Source organism: Hylaeus anthracinus, unplaced genomic scaffold, assembly GCF_026225885.1.
Source record: "Hylaeus anthracinus isolate JK02 unplaced genomic scaffold, UHH_iyHylAnth1.0_haploid 11989, whole genome shotgun sequence".
In the NCBI taxonomy this organism is placed as follows: Eukaryota; Metazoa; Arthropoda; class Insecta; order Hymenoptera; family Colletidae; genus Hylaeus; species Hylaeus anthracinus.
In genome coordinates this window covers 11,016,791-11,027,471 of record NW_026534337.1, presented here as the reverse complement: position 1 = coordinate 11,027,471, position 10,681 = coordinate 11,016,791, and the positions used below count along the sequence as shown (strand labels likewise).

The window sequence follows — 10,681 nt, the reverse complement described above, 5'->3', positions numbered from 1 at the left end:
AATTTCTCTCTCTCTCTCTCTCTCTCTCTCTCTCTCTCTCTCTCTCTTCCTATCTATATTTTTCTCAATTCTTTCCTTGAACCCGTGCTCACGCACGGTTTCTCTAAAAAAGTAAAGCTTCGAACCTCTGTCGATTACTGTTCTTTCTCGTATCTAATCGTGGCGCCCTCCTCGGCCAATATATCTTGCAAATGGAACCATTTTTGCGAACAACGAATATTTTTTATTTTTGACACACCTGGATACATATTTTTGGTTAGATCTTTTCTCGTCGCAGCCGTTTTCGATGCCGTCGTGCCGCCTTTTCGCAGCCTTCGATAGACTCGTCTTCGTCGACCACAAATACGTTTTCCTCCGCTTTTTTATTTTTCGACCAATTTTTTCGTACGAACTTTTTGCGTACTCTCTCGCTGGGACGAGACACTTTGTGGCTGATTCTTTTGACCACGATCGCCTTCGATTTTTTTCAATTCTTCTAACTCTTCTTCTTCCTTGTATGCCTAGCGACGCTGTCGTTGTTGAAACAGCATTACTTGGATGTAACGGCGAACCGTTCGCGAAAAATCCTCGATTAACAGGCCGCTCTTATTCGCAGAAACAAGAGAGCTTCCTGAAGCCGCTCGTGGACCAGTACGCCAAGGAGGGCAAAGACAAAAAGGTCGTGTTCGAGGCGAACTTCTCGAAACCGAACTGCAAACCGAAATGGTTCTTCAGAAAAGACGTAAGTCGATTCCACCTGCTTACGTTGTCACCGAGACAACGTCGATGCTTGGAAAACTATTTAATTCTATAGGATATCAAGCCACGAGAAATTCATATAGTTCGTTCGTCCTGTTTAGGAATTGTTCCCCTCGGCCAAGTACAAATTCAAGAACGAAGAGGATTGCTACCAGCTCATCATCGTGGGTCCCAAGGTCGAGGACACCGGCAAATACACCATCGAAATTTCAGGGGTTTCGAGCACTGGCTTCCTCAATGTCGAGGGTTAGAGATTGATTCAATAAATTCTTGCGAACGTTCATGTATTTTTAAAACATGAACGTTCGTATTCCGGTTATCGTTATCAACTACGAGCCTCTATGTACTAACGATTGCTTTTCCTCGTTACTTAGAACCGGATCCGACCTACACGTTCACCAAACCACTCTCGAAGAAGACGAGTGGTTTCACCAAGCACGAAGTCTTTATGGAGTGTACCGTCAGCTCCAATCTTGCTCAAGTTTCGTGGTACAAAGGAAAGACGAAGCTCGAGGTAATATTATCGAGTAAACGTCGTACGAAAAACTTGGGACCCAAGTATCTGATCAATTTTTCTCGCAGGATGGCGACAATATCAGCATATCGAAGGACATGACTGGCGTCTGCCGATTGACCATTAAGAGCGCCACGCTCGAGGACAGCGGCGAATATATCTGTAAACTCAACAAGCAACCCGACAAGACTGAAACTGTCCTTACCGTCGTCGGTGCGTTGTCCTATTTCTAACTAAATTAACCCTTCGCGGTCACCCGCTGTCAAAATGAAGCTAGAATCACTATAAGTTATTAATTTTATGAAAATATATTAAAAATTGCCAGAGTTACAATTTTTTTTTCGCCATTTTGGATATTTGATAAAAATTGTTTGCCACGATATTCTCGTTCTGAAAGGTTCAAACTAATATCCTGAATTTTTACGAATCGTTTGAAACGATACTGGCAACGCGGCAATCGTTTAAACATGGCTGGGGTCGTTGGGACCTCGGAGGGTTAAATTCTAAAACTATCCGTCGAGTTTCTCACGATTACAACACATCCGTTTGCCTTCGCAGAGTATCCTTACAAATTCGTGAAGGTACTGAAGTCCCAGCAGCTCGTAGAAAAGGAGACGCTGACTCTGCTCTGCGAGTTGGACGACGAGGGTGGCGAAGTGAAATGGTTCAAGGGTGACCAGGAAATAGTACCCGACAAGAGGTAGTTATATCGCCCAGTTTCTTCGGCGCAACCTGTTGGAAACAGCGATCGGGGATTATATAATCGTTATCTTGCAGGGTACAAATCAAGGAAGAAGGCAGGAAGAGGAAGCTCATTATCAAGGACGTGAAAGTCACGGATGCTGGCCAATACTCGTGCGTGAGCAACGCCGACAAGACAGAAGCTGAAATAGTCGTAAACTGTGAGTTCATCGAACGTCGCTTTAAACGGGATTTCCATGGATTTCCACGGGATCGATCCACGAATGGTTCGTTGATGAACGTAACTGAATTTTTCAGACGCGAATCGTTTCAACAAGAAATTGAAGGACACCGTGGCCGTGGAAAGAGAGAAGTTGGTGTTGGATGTGGAGCTCCAGGACCAGACTGCTCCAGCCGAGTGGAAGTTCAATGGCGAGCCGATCAAGCCCAGCGATCGGGTGGAGATCAAGAATCTGGGAGGTGGCAAGCACCAGTTGGTCTTCAACAGCGTAGAGATGACCGACGATGGTGAGATCACCTGCGAAAGTGGACAGCTATCGAGCAGCTGCAAACTCACGGTCAAGAAGGGCGAGAGCAAGCCCATCGTCGAAGTTCCTGACAAGGTCGAGGGTCCTTGCAGCGCACCGATCGTCTTCGTTGTTCCTTTCAAGAGTAAGATCGAAATTCTACTTGTTTTATCTTGGAGGATCGAGCATTTTCTACTATTATCAATCTGCTCTTCTAGTCGAGGGCACGAAGCAAAGCCAGGTAGAAGCCAAGCTGATGAAAGACGGCAAACCGTTGCCGTTGAAGGAGGTCGAGGTGGTGGTCGGCGAGGATAAGATCACGTTCAAGGTCAAGAAACCATCTCGTGACCAATCTGGTATTTACCAAGTGAAGATTGGCAACAACCAAGGCGAGGAAGTCAAGGATGTAAACATTGTCATGCAAGGTAATTAAAAAACTTAAAGGTACTCAATTCGCATGATTCTTCAGCGAAACCACTAGAACGGTTTTCAACCGTAAAAATATCACTTTTTTATCATTTATGTTATTAACAATTTCTACAAACCTTCATCAGACGTGCCAGCACCACCCACAGACGTCGACGTGAACGAGATCTTCCAGAACTCTTGCGTGGTGTCCTGGAAGCCTTCGAAGGACGACGGTGGATCGCCCATCACGAAGTACGTGATCGAGCGTCTCGATCTCAGCTTGAAGTCGCAATGGGACAGCGTCGGCGAGGTAATGCCTGGCGAGAAGTGCGTCTACAAAGTCGAGGACCTCGTCGCGAAGAAGGAGTACAAGTTTCGCATCCGGGCGGTGAACAAGCTCGGCTCCAGCGAGCCAGCGATGTTCGCGAAACCAGTGCTCGCGAAAGATCCATGGGGTACGTAAAGAATAGTTGGTAAACGTATGTAAATAGAATGAAAAATTTGTTCACGGGACGTTATTTTTCGCGACAGACGAGCCTGGCAAACCAACGAACGTGGACGTGACCGACTGGGACAAGGATCACGCCGACCTGAAGTGGACGAAGCCTGAGAACGATGGCGGAGCGCCGATCACGGGTTATATAATCGAATACAAAGAGAAATTCGGCAAGGAATGGGTGAAGGGGAAAGAGATCCAAGGCGACGTGACCGAGGCGACCATCGACGGTCTGAAAGAAGGCACCCAATACGAATTCAGGATCAGAGCAGTGAATAAAGCTGGTCCTGGCGAACCTTCCGACGCCACGAAACCGATCATAGCCAAGAGCCGTTTCGTCAAACCGTTCATCGTTGGCGAGGGCTTGACCAATCTCATCGTGAAGAAGAGTCAAGTGATCAAGTACGACATCAAGTACGACGGCGAACCGGAGCCAGAGGTCCACTGGTTCCTTGGAACCAAGGAGCTCGTCCAAGACTCTGCCGAAAGAATCACGATCGACAAATACGAAAGGAATACCGTGCTCACCGTGAGAAAAACCACCAGGCCGGATTCAGGAAAATACAAGCTGGTCCTGTCGAACAGCTCCGGAACGTGCGAGAGCGTCGCAGACGTTGTTGTCCTTGGTACGTTCTACTGCTTAATATCAATCCAAAAATCAATTGTTTCTTACTCAATCGAATCTATCAAGCTACTACTTCTTCATTTACGAAACTCACGAGAGATGTACATCATTTTCTAGATAAACCATCCAGCCCGAAAGGACCGCTGAAAGTGGAGGAGGTGCGTTCAGATCACGTGAAAGTGAAATGGCAGAAACCCGAGGACAACGGCGGTACAGACATCACCGGTTACGTTCTGGAGAAAATGGACATGGAAACGGGACGGTGGGTCCCCGCTGGTGAAGTTGGACCCAACGAAGACAGCTTCACCTTCAGCGGCCTAACTCCCAAAAAGAAGTACAAGTTCCGCGTGAAGGCCGTCAACAAGGAGGGCGAATCCGAACCACTCGAGGTGGACGAAGCCATTCTTGCCAAGAATCCTTACGGTAAAGTATCACGTAATTTAATCCTTTGCGCTCCAAATTTTCTGATTTCGGTGGGGTAGCTCTCTCGGCATAGGACCGCAAAAGGTTAACCCTCCGAGGTCACACGTTCTGAAAATAACGCGCCGGTCACAAGGGATCCCGATGGCCTCAGCCATGTTTAAACGGGTATCGTTCCGAACGACTCATAAAAATTCAGGATATTAGTTTGAACCTTTCAGAACGAGAATATCACGGCAAAGAATTTGTATCAAATTTTCAAAATGACGAAAAAAAATCAGCAAGGAGGCAATGCGTAAAAGGAACCATTTTTTTTTACTAAAAAAATCATAACTCTAGGAATTTTTAATATGTTTTCATAAAATTAATAACTTATAGTAATTCCAGTTTAAAGTTGCGCTTGAGGTAATTTTGATTAGAACGAGCAATTCTTAATTTTATTATTCTATTCCCTTACCAGACGAGCCTGGCAAGCCTGGCAAGCCACAAATATTCGACTACGACAACGTCAGCGTGTCCTTGAAGTGGGATAAGCCAGAGACCGATGGAGGAAGACCGATCACTCACTACACCGTCGAGATGAAGGACAAATTTTCACCAGATTGGATCGAGGTAGCGAAAACTGCCGACGCCAATCCAGAGGCAAAGGTGGAGGGTCTGAAGGAAAAGATGGTCTATCAGTTCCGAGTCCGCGCCCACAACAAAGCAGGTCCTGGCTCGCCTAGCGAGCCCACGGACAACCATCTCTGCAAGCACAAAAACCGTAAGTGTACCCTCCACGATTACGATTTATATTCGTCCTTTACTTCGAGCTTCGACCGAACCGCGACGACGCGATGTTTCAGTGAAACCGAGGATCGACAGGAGCAACTTCAAATCGGTGATCATCAAGGCTGGTCGCACGCACAAGTGGTCCGTCGACATCACCGGCGAACCGCCTCCAGAAGCCAAATGGATCTGGAGAGACAACATCCCTCTGACGAACACGGAACGCATCAAGATCGAGAACGTCGATTATCATACAGACTTTACGATCGTTAACGCGATGCGCAAGGACACTGGGAAGTACACTCTCATCGCCGAGAATGCCAACGGCAAGGACGAGGAGACTGTGGAGCTCACTGTTCTTGGTAAGCTTTCAAAAAAGCTAAAAAAAGTAGAAGAACTCATCGATCTACAGTTGCTAACAGTGAGTTGCTCATCGATTGTTCGTTCGTTCTTCAGGAAAGCCAGACGCACCGAAAGGCCCGTTGCAAGTGACGGATGTCACCGCCACATCCGCCAAAGTGAAGTGGGAGAAACCAGAGGACGACGGCGGTGTTCCTATAAAAGAATACGAAATCGAGAAGCTGGATACGAAGACTGGCAAGTGGGTCAGAGTGGGCAAGGTCCCGGGGAACTCGCCGTTGACGGAGTTCGAGGTGACTGGATTAAACCCTGGCAGCGAATACAAGTTCCGCGTTACCGCGGTTAACGACGAGGGCGATTCCGAACCTCTCGAGAGCGAACGCCCTATCATCGCGAAGAATCCATACGGTAGGTCTATCAAATCGAACAGCTAGGAATTATACCGATACTAGCGTAACTGCCACGATAAAAATGATTAGAAATACATACCTCTTCGCCAGTCCGGGCAAAATTCTTCCTAGCTATTTGTTTTTGCTATCTAAATGCTGTTTCCGATTTGCAGACGAACCCCACAAGCCTGGAACGCCAGAGATCACCGACTACGACAACGAGTCCATAAGTCTGAAATGGACCGCGCCAGACTTCGATGGCGGAGCACCGATCGAGAAGTACATCATCGAGAAGAAAGATCGCTACAAGCCGGACTGGGAGAAAGCCATGGAGGTGCCCGGAAACCAGCTCGAGGCTAAGGTTGCCGACTTGAAGGAACGCGGAGAGTATCAGTTCAGGATCATCGCGGTGAACAAGGCTGGCCCATCTCCTCCGTCCGACGCCTCGAGAATGCAGATATGCAAACACAAGGCTCGTAAGTATTCGTTTCTTCTTTTCGTGTTTCTGCCACGGAACGAAGTATAAATGAATCTCGTTATTTTCCCTTCAGTGAAACCGAGGATCGATCGCACAAACTTGAAACCGATTACGGTGCGTGCTGGCAAGATGATCAAGTACGACGTGGACGTCCGTGGCGAACCACCGCCAGAGATCACATGGTATCACGCCAACATGGCGGTGAAGACCGAAGAGAACATCGAAATCGTTAACGTCGACTACAACACCAAGATCACCATCAGCGACTGCCTGCGCAAGAACACCGGGGTGTGGAAAATAAAAGCTGTGAACCCACACGGCGAAGACGAGGCTGAAGTGGAAGTTACGATTCTTTGTAAGTCTCGTTTCGTTCGGATAACTACCATTGACTACCAGTTTGGAACAAAAATATATTAATGTTAATACATAATTTATACAAATGAAGTTTTCTGAAAATTAATTATATCTCTACTAATCTGGATCTAATCTCACTTTACGCTTTTGTACTTTACACGAGGGTGGGGTCAGTTATGGCCCTCAGGCATAGGCACTGACCCTTCGATAATCTCTGGAGCAGTATGATACTTGACGGAATGTTTGCACGTTAACAGCCGCTCCTGGTAAACCAAAGGGCCCTCTGAAGGTATCAGACGTGACGAAGAGCGGATGCAAGCTGAAATGGGGAAAACCAGAGGACGACGGCGGCAAGCCCGTCACCAGCTACCAAGTCGAGAAGCTCGACAAGGCCACGGGAAGATGGGTCCCAGTCGGACGCACCTCGGACACCGAAATGGATATCAAAGGTCTCCAAGAAGGCCACGAATACGAATTCAGAGTCAAGGCCATCAACGAAGAAGGCGAATCCGAACCACTGGTCACCGATAGCACGACTCTTGCAAAGAATCCTTATGGTAAGAATTCCTTATGTTACCTTCGCGAAACAAGAGTGTTTTCTAGCTCTCATAAGTAGATTCGATAAATTTATAGTGTTTATACATGTCTTGTTGGAGTAACAAGATTCACGATGATTTACAGACGTAGCCAGTAAGCCTGGTGTACCAGAATTCGAGGATTGGGACGTGGATCGCGTCGACCTGAAATGGGAACCACCCAAAGATAGCGGCGGAGCAGCCATCACGGGCTACATCATCGAAATGAAAGAGAAACCGTCCACCCAGTGGCAGGAAGCAACGGTGACCGAATCGCCTCAACCAAAAGGACGCGTTACAGGCCTGAAGAAGGGCTCGGTTTACCAATTCCGTGTTCGCGCTGTGAACAAAGCTGGACCATCCGAGCCCAGCGATTCGACCAAACCGCACACCGCAAAGGCGCGACACCGTAAGTGTCCCTCGGTGATTTGCGTTTTAGAGCGACCTCAGACGATGCTTTAAACGTCGATTAATTTCTCTTGTTCCAGTGAAACCACACATCAACCGCGACAAACTGCAGTCGATCAAGGTAAGAGCAGGTCAAGCGGTGAGACTGGAAGTCGACGTCGAAGGTGAACCACCTCCAACCGTCACCTGGAACTTCGCTGGAGCGGTTCTGCAGACCGGAGCAAACGTCAAGATCGATAACGAAGATTACCTGACGAAGATCCACCTGACGGACACCAGTCGCAAGCTCAGCGGCAAATACACCATCAAAGCCGTAAACGATTCGGGTCAAGACGAGGCTGACGTCGAGATCATCATCCTCGACAGACCTGGAAAGCCCGAGGGTCCGCTGGAGGTGACCGATGTCCACAAAGAGGGATGCAAGCTAAAGTGGAGCAAGCCAAAGGACGATGGCGGTCTGCCTCTGTCCAGTTACATAATCGAAAAGATGGACGTGACGACGGGTCGATGGGTGCCCGCTGGTATCTGCGATCCCGACAAAACAGAGCACGCGATCACCGGCTTGGAACCTGGTAAAAAGTACGAGTTCCGAGTCAAGGCTGTGAACGAGGAAGGCGAGTCGGAACCTCTGCAGACGGACACTGCCATCGTCGCTAAGAATCCGTATGGTACGTCGAATACTTCGCGATAATATCGTTGAGTTTCGGCACAACGAGATAACGAGAACTTAAATAAATAACAAATAACTTTATTTGTAGAAAGAAACTACCTCTTCGGTTCAATCGTAATTCTACGTTTCTAAATTTTCTTCTAGATCCTCCTGCCGCACCCGGTCTCCCAGAGATCGTAGACTGGTCCGAGAACATGGTAAAACTCAAGTGGGAACCGCCGATAAGAGACGGTGGCGCACCTATTACCGGATACATCATCGAAATGAAAGACAAGCTTGGCACTACGTACGTGAAGGCTGCCGAGGTCGAAGGACCTAAATGCGTGGGAACGGTAACCAGATTGGTAGAAGGAAACCAATATCAGTTCAGGGTCCGAGCCGTCAACAAAGCTGGCCCTGGTGAACCTAGCGAGCCTACCAATCCTCACACTGCCAAGGCTCGTTACCGTGAGTATATCCATTTATCGTTTCTTTTGTAAACGAGGATAAACTTTGCGATAGAATACAATTAGTATACGTATCCTTTTATTTCAAACACGTTCATAATTTTATGTGATCCAATAATCGAAACTCTTGCAGTGAAACCGTACATCGACCGTACCAACCTGCAGCCTATAACTGTGAAATGTGGTCTCACCATGACCTTGGACGTGAACATCATCGGAGAACCGCCTCCAGATGTAACGTGGGTGTTCAAAGACAAGGAGCTCGTTTCCGACGACACGCTACGTATCGACAATATCGATTACAACACGAAATTCGTCATGTTGAAAGCGAAACGAGTTCACAGCGGAAAGTACGTCATCAAAGCGAAGAACGAAGTGGGCGAGGACACGGCCGAGATCGAGATACTGGTTATCGGTAAACCGAGCAAGCCGAAGGTATATAATATTTAAATAAATCTTTTATTGTCGTGATAATTAAATTTTAATAAACCCTGATATAAAAGGTATAAAAATTAATTTATATTTCCCATTAACTTACTTAATTACTCCATTTTCAATTACTATAACAAACATTCCATAAAATTATTTCATTAACATAAATCACTTAACTAACAATAAAAAATAATATTATATATATGAAATCATAAAATAATCATTTAATTAAATTAAATATTTTATAATTTTGATGTTTCGTCACAAAATATTTTCTAAATATTTATTTGCGCGTGAGTGAATTTCTTCGATTCTATTTCATCGAAATAATTCCACCGTTCAGGGTCCCCTGGAGGTGTCCGACGTGAACAAGCACGGCTGCAAGCTGAAGTGGGAGAAACCCGAAGATGACGGCGGCGTGCCCGTCGAGTACTACGAAATCGAGAAACTGGACCCCCTAACTGGACAATGGATCCCATGCGGAAAGTCCGTCGAACCGGAAGCCACGGTGACGGGACTCCAGGAGGGGAAACCTTACAAATTCCGGGTGAAGGCGGTGAACAGAGAGGGCGAATCCGACGAGCTGGAGACCGAGAAGTCCATCGTCGCCAAGAATCCATTCGGTACGACATCTTTCGTAACGAAAGAATGAGCGATTATACCAGCTCAAAGTGTACCGTGTAAACGCTAACAAACGCGATGATTTCAGACGAACCTGGGAAACCCGGCCGTCCAGAAATCAAAAACTGGGACAAGGACTTCGTTGACCTGGAATGGGCGCCACCGAAGGACGACGGCGGTGCACCCATCGAGAAGTACATCATACAGATGAGAGACAAGGAAGGTAGACAGTGGATAGACGTTGCAAAGGTCCAAGGAGACCGCACCGTCGCCAAGGTCACCGACGGCATCGTGGAAGGCCACGAATACGAATTCAGAGTCGTAGCTGTCAACAGAGCTGGACCTAGCGAACCCAGTGACACTTCCAGGAGTGTTGTCGCCAAACCACGGTTCTGTAAGCGCGATTACTTTTTCTAATTTTTCTAGCGAACTCGTCTCTAGATTCTATATTAACGAACGACCTTTGTTTGTAAAGTGGCTCCACGCATCGACCGCAAGAATCTCCAGAAGAAAGTAATGCGAGTGGGACAGCTGCTCCGTATCGAGGCGGACATACAAGGCGAACCGCCTCCAACTGTCACGTGGAAGCTCAAAGAGACCATCCTGAAGACCATGGAGCGTCTCAAGATCGAGAACGAGGAGTACCACACCACTTTCATTATTACCAAAACCCAGAGATCCGATACCGGCACGTACACCGTTATCGCAAAGAACGACAGCGGCACCGATCAAGTGGACGTTGAGATCCAGGTAAGTTCGTCGAGGAAATGT

At 47.3% G+C, this 10,681-nt stretch overlaps 1 protein-coding gene across 45 annotated transcripts in view; it reads left to right on the top strand.

Moving 5' to 3' along the window:
* Positions 1 to 10,681, top strand: part of LOC128887865 (twitchin) — a 91,853-nt gene that overhangs the window by 52,330 nt on the left and 28,842 nt on the right. For all 45 annotated transcript variants that reach the window (XM_054144266.1, XM_054144265.1, XM_054144302.1 and 42 more), the window contains 24 exons: positions 596 to 721; positions 840 to 984; positions 1,113 to 1,252; positions 1,321 to 1,465; positions 1,811 to 1,952; positions 2,030 to 2,154; positions 2,252 to 2,605; positions 2,679 to 2,885; positions 3,015 to 3,323; positions 3,400 to 3,990; positions 4,107 to 4,412; positions 4,870 to 5,172; positions 5,255 to 5,539; positions 5,634 to 5,945; positions 6,100 to 6,402; positions 6,478 to 6,759; positions 7,016 to 7,315; positions 7,440 to 7,742; positions 7,822 to 8,409; positions 8,556 to 8,858; positions 8,991 to 9,292; positions 9,633 to 9,912; positions 9,999 to 10,304; positions 10,386 to 10,660. In XM_054144266.1, the coding sequence (XP_054000241.1) occupies positions 596 to 721; positions 840 to 984; positions 1,113 to 1,252; positions 1,321 to 1,465; positions 1,811 to 1,952; positions 2,030 to 2,154; positions 2,252 to 2,605; positions 2,679 to 2,885; positions 3,015 to 3,323; positions 3,400 to 3,990; positions 4,107 to 4,412; positions 4,870 to 5,172; positions 5,255 to 5,539; positions 5,634 to 5,945; positions 6,100 to 6,402; positions 6,478 to 6,759; positions 7,016 to 7,315; positions 7,440 to 7,742; positions 7,822 to 8,409; positions 8,556 to 8,858; positions 8,991 to 9,292; positions 9,633 to 9,912; positions 9,999 to 10,304; positions 10,386 to 10,660 (6,732 nt within the window). The remainder of the gene's footprint in view (positions 1 to 595; positions 722 to 839; positions 985 to 1,112; positions 1,253 to 1,320; positions 1,466 to 1,810; positions 1,953 to 2,029; positions 2,155 to 2,251; positions 2,606 to 2,678; positions 2,886 to 3,014; positions 3,324 to 3,399; positions 3,991 to 4,106; positions 4,413 to 4,869; positions 5,173 to 5,254; positions 5,540 to 5,633; positions 5,946 to 6,099; positions 6,403 to 6,477; positions 6,760 to 7,015; positions 7,316 to 7,439; positions 7,743 to 7,821; positions 8,410 to 8,555; positions 8,859 to 8,990; positions 9,293 to 9,632; positions 9,913 to 9,998; positions 10,305 to 10,385; positions 10,661 to 10,681) is intronic.